At 39.8% G+C, this 5,281-nt stretch overlaps 1 protein-coding gene across 1 annotated transcript; it reads right to left on the reverse strand.

Moving 5' to 3' along the window:
- Positions 1-2,528: 2,528 nt before the first annotated feature.
- cavin4a (caveolae associated protein 4a) lies at positions 2,529-4,116 on the reverse strand. The gene is given in 2 exon segments (NM_001200750.1): positions 2,529-3,236; positions 3,601-4,116. Coding segments are annotated over 2 exon segments (1,026 nt in total). The 5' UTR covers positions 3,982-4,116; the 3' UTR covers positions 2,529-2,591.
- Between the last annotated feature and the right edge of the window lie 1,165 nt (positions 4,117-5,281).

The raw sequence follows: 5,281 nt of genomic DNA on the forward strand, positions 1-5,281 counted from the left end.
AATAAGACTTTGCCCCTGAATTTCTGCTAAAACAATAATTACTCTCCCTAATTTATCTTTAAACTGTTTGAGACATTTGAATTGTAGATGCTTATTTACCAATATAATGACTCCCCTGCTCTTACTTGAGCTAGCACTAAAGAAAATATGACCACCCCATATCTTCCCAAATTTTTCAGCTTCCTGCGGGGAAAGATGCATTTCCAATTAGGAACACAACTGTTTGGTCATCAGCAAACTTAATAAAGTGATTTGAACTGGACTTTGGACTGGATTGTGCACACAGCCCTGGGGTGCACTGGTGTTCAGTGTGGTGGTGCTGGAGGTGGTGTTGCCGATCCTGACAGATTGGGGTCTCCCAATCAAACAGTCCATGATCCAGTTGCAATTGAATTGAATTGAAGGTCATCAGACCCAACAGGCTCAGCTTTTCTATCAGTTTTTGTGGGATGATTTTGTTGAATGCTGAGCTAAATTTTATGAACAGCATCCTTATATAATTGTCTTTTTTGTCCAGGTGAGTGAGAGAGAGCTGAGTGGTAGTAGATATAGTGTGCGCTTTTGAGCAGTTAGGAAGGTAGATGTACTGAAATGGGTCCAGTGTGGTGGGATGACTGCTCTTTGTGTTCATGACTAGCCGCTCAAAGCACTTTATGATGATGGGTATTAGAGCAACGGGCTGGTAGTCATTCAGGCAGAACATAGATGATTTCTATGTCCATGGATAGCCCAGCTAGCTGAGTGGCTGAGTAGTGCAACATAAAAATGTTCACCATATCGTCTGGAGATCTTGAGTTCTAATCTAAATGATGCCACAGCCATCTGTGACCAGTAACCAAGAGAGTAAAATTGGCCATACTCTCAGGTTAGGAAGCTTTGCCATACTCTCTTTTGCCCGTCAATCAGAGCAACAAAGCCATCATGGGCATGCAAAGAATTCAAAAATTACTAAGATTGTGTTACATTGCCCTGTGATGCTACCTGAGCAGCAGTTCAAAAAGTTGCAGAGGTTGACTTCATGTGTCTTGGACAAAGGATATGCTAGTGGGAATTGTCAAGACCAATTTTGGGTACCAAAAAAACCCCCACACATGACCGTAACCTTAAGTGAGAGTCTATGAAAGGGTCCACTATTTTACTTTCATTCTCTGGCCATTCTCTTCAACCTGAGTCTTCGAAACTGCCATTAGAGCCATGGTTACACATGATTTTATGTAAAAAAATTTTTTTGCTGTAATAAAATAATAAAGTAGTAATACAACATTCCCTTTTGCAAATATTAGGGAATCAGTGTACATCAATGCAAACAAACAAAACAAAATGTTTTGATTTATAGTTTCTTTTTTAGTTTGTGGTGTTTTGTGTTTAGTAGTTATAAACAAACAAATATGTTTGGTTTTTCTATATTTTTCCTTAGAATGTGTACCTTCTATGTTTCAAATTATTAATGATACAATTCATAAAATTCTTGTGCCGTCATATGACCTCTGAAAAGAGTGAATTAAACAAGAAATTAGTGATTAGCCAAAATATTTCATTTACTCATTCTTACTGTATAAAAAAATTATTAAAAATTAAAAACCTGATCATTCCAGTATCTTAAAATATTGGCCCCTCCCATGATAATACTCGCAGTATAAAAACTAAAAACTGCATTAGTTGAATAGTCTCCTAAAAGAATACTGTAACTTGTGTGTAGGCTTAATAATGTGTGTGTGTGTGTGTGTGTGTGTGTGTGTGTGTGTGTGTGTGTGTGTGTGTGTGTGTGTTCATGCACTGGTATCTCTGTATAGCAGTGCTACAGTGTATGAATATTGTTCTGGCTCATAGCACAGCATAGTCGTGTCCACTCTGTTTCTAAAGATATGTCAGGTGCCATTTGGTGTGTGTGTGTGTGTGTGTGTGTGTGTGTGTGAAAGAGAGAGAGAGAGAGAGAGAGAGAGAGAGAGAGAGAGAGAGTAGGAATGGAATGCTCAGCTGTTCATTTATTTCAAGCCATCTTTTTTTTAGTATGCATTTACAATATTACTCCAAATGTACATGCACTCTATGACACACACACACACACACACACACACACACACACACACACACACACACACACACACACACAGTTTATAATCTGTTCCCAATTAAGAATGATTTTTAAAAATATCTGGGTCTTCTAAAGACTAATTTTTGAGTTTTCTACTCCAATAAATCTAATTCAGAAGCACATACTACCTATGTGTGTTATTAAACAATAAGCTGTGTAGTTGCTCAGTTTTCCAGTTTTCCAAAGTTATCCAGTTATTTTTAAACATGGAATTGATCACACAGACAGCTGTACTGATATGACACTTAATTTCTTTATAGTTAATCATTTCTTAATGCTACCTAGTCCTTATTACTCACTAGTAGCTTTGTCATCCTGGTAATTAGACTCGGAGGCCTTTGTCATGACTTGTTTTAAATTTGGATTATATATCCACACACATATATGCACACTGTGTTCTATTATATATTATTTCTAATAAGATTTCTTTTGCTTTTTCTTTAGCACTATGTTTTCTCTCTCTCACATTCTTGTCTATCAATCTCCACCATTTTCTTCACTTCTCTGGTGTTTCTATGGCCAACCCACTCTTTCTTTCCTCTGGGATACAGATGGCTTGTTCTTCAGATACAGGCCCTTCCCGTTTGATTTCTGTAACAACCTCTGTGTAGGTGACTTCTAGGCTGGTCTTCCTGCCTTTTGGTGTAGTCAAACCAGGCTCTGCCTCAGCACCCTCCTGACCCTCAGCAACAGCGCGTTCCTTCTTGAGCTTGATGCGGAAGGACTCTTTGCTGGGAGCTTTCTTGGCAATGTTCTCCTTCAGCCTCTCGCCACTCTGACGCATCTTCTCCCGCTGCTCAATAGGAATGATCTTCTCACCCAGGGTGTTGATCTTGGTGCCCAAAGTATGGCCTGTCTTGCCTAGGCTCTCCTTAGTCTTGCTGAAGTTCTCCCGTGTTCGATCACGGGTCTTATTCATGTTCTTCTTGGAGAAAGCCGCTCTGATGTTGTCTATGCCTTTCAAGCCTGTCTGCCTCAGTCGCGCTGCCCTTGATGACTCTGCTTCTTCCACCACCATATACTCCTCATCAGATGAGAGGTCTGCAGGGATTTCATACTCATCAGACGCCACTTCAAAATTGCCTAACCCTGCATCCTTAGGGGTTTTTGTCACAGCAACAGATGGAACTTCAGCCTCACCCTGAAGGAAAAAAATCAGAGAGAAGAAGAACAGAAATAAAGAACAGAAGAAATTAAAAGGATTAAAGGAAATTAGAGAGCAAATGGATAAAAAGATATTTCTTCTTCAGTTAGTTTAGTTTGTCTAAGACATGTTTTATGGAGCATCTTCTAAGTGACTAAATGTAAATGCCAATTTTAAGTCTTCACTGACAAAAAAAAAAGCTGATGACCAGCACCCTAAAAAGCAACTGTGTGTAGAAGTGCAACTTCATTCTAGCAGCAAATTCAACATGTTGCCTAAAAATATACCTTGGGTCTATCAAGGCAAACACAAAATAAATTATTGTTACAAAGTTACTGTGTGTGTTTCTGTGTATATATACCTGGTAGATGACCACTCTGAATTTGTTCCTGGTGAGAAGTTCATCTTGAGTAGTCTCCACTTTCTTTACACGGACATTCTGCTTCTCCACACGTGAACGCACCTCCTTCACATGAGCACTCACCCGCCGGGCCTTCTGCAGCAGCTTGTCCACAGTGGTTGCTGTGGCACCATGGTTCTGGACCAGTTTTAGCAGCTCTGATTGGACTGTAGCAACAGATGCTTCAAGCTGATGTTGGCGTTCTTCCATTCGTTGCTGGCTGGCCTGCACACCATCAATGATAGTGGAGACACGTTCCAGAAGAGACAGGATGGACAGTGCAGACACCGGCTGACCAGACTCATCCTCAATTCCCAGCACCGTGTCTCTACTTTTCTCCATTTCCAACAAACTCTTACAAACACTCAAAACAACCACTGATGGTTTAGAGAGGATAAGTCCTCAAACACATTTATCTAGGTAGGCAAGAGATTTGCCAGCCTGAGAGAAAGACTGACTGATGCAAAGACCAAGCTCTGTCCTGCCAGAGAACCACCAGCCTGACTCATACCCCCACTCACACATCTCACAGATATAAATAAGTACAGCTGTAAGAGGACACGGGGCATTTTGGGAATTAGCAGGACAGGGAAGCAGAATGGAAAGCCCCCGATAGTTTAGAATGCCTCAGCACATGTGCAAGTGCATTTTATTTGTATTATATTATGTGTGTAATTATCCTTTTAAATATTTAGATTGAGGGTGGGACAGTATTACAAACTGATTTTTTTTTAATGTGTGTATGCTTGAGTGGTTAATTTGGTTGCAGAAACACCACCCCACCCTTGGGAATACTTAATTAACTCAACTGAGGACATGAGCTGCAGCTGCCTCACACATTGTAACATGACCTCATGAGTATTTCTGCACTCTGACATTTAAAGCTGCAGTACTAAACCTTTGCCTCTCTATCGCCGTCTCTGTTTGAAACATACAGTTACTTGAGGAGTTTAAAAAAAAATTTTTTTATGTGGCTTGTGCTTCGGCACTGCTCCTCTGCGCGGATTAATCTGATGGTTTGCGGTACACTTATCAGCGTTGCTAAGTCCATTTATAATATGTGACTTTGGGCTTCTTTTTGTCTGAAGTCGCTTGAAAAAATCATTGGTCCCGGGTTGTGCTTTTTTGGGCTTGTTTTAAAAAATATTGTTGCTTGTTAGGAAAATCTGACAAGCGACTTTGTTTTTTTACATTCATTGTCTCTATTTTCCCTGGTGCATTGACGTTGTCTGCTCACAGCCTCACGATAATATCAGTGCTGTAGTGTATTTCGCCTGCCCACAGTTATTACAGGTTATAACAAAAAAAAAAAAAAGCATAACATACTCATACTCATACTAGTAGTAGTTATGATTCTAATGTAATCTCCTTTTTCATCTCTCCAATCATATTCTGCTCGCAGGTGATCAGAGATGAGTGTATAGTGTCTGTCCTCCCGTATAGGCTTTTTTCCCGTTTGATAATTTTTTAAATTAAAACAAATTATGGTTTTGCTTTTCAAACTGCGAGTGGTTTAAGTTTAATATGTTGCAGGCTCATTTATGCAGTCTTTTTACATTGAGGCTGTAACAGGCCATTATAATATAGGACTTGTTTTCGGCCTGTTTTTGATGCTGCAGTTGCTTATTTGTCTCGTGAGAGT

Source organism: Ictalurus punctatus, chromosome 20, assembly GCF_001660625.3.
Source record: "Ictalurus punctatus breed USDA103 chromosome 20, Coco_2.0, whole genome shotgun sequence".
Classification (NCBI taxonomy): Eukaryota; Metazoa; Chordata; class Actinopteri; order Siluriformes; family Ictaluridae; genus Ictalurus; species Ictalurus punctatus.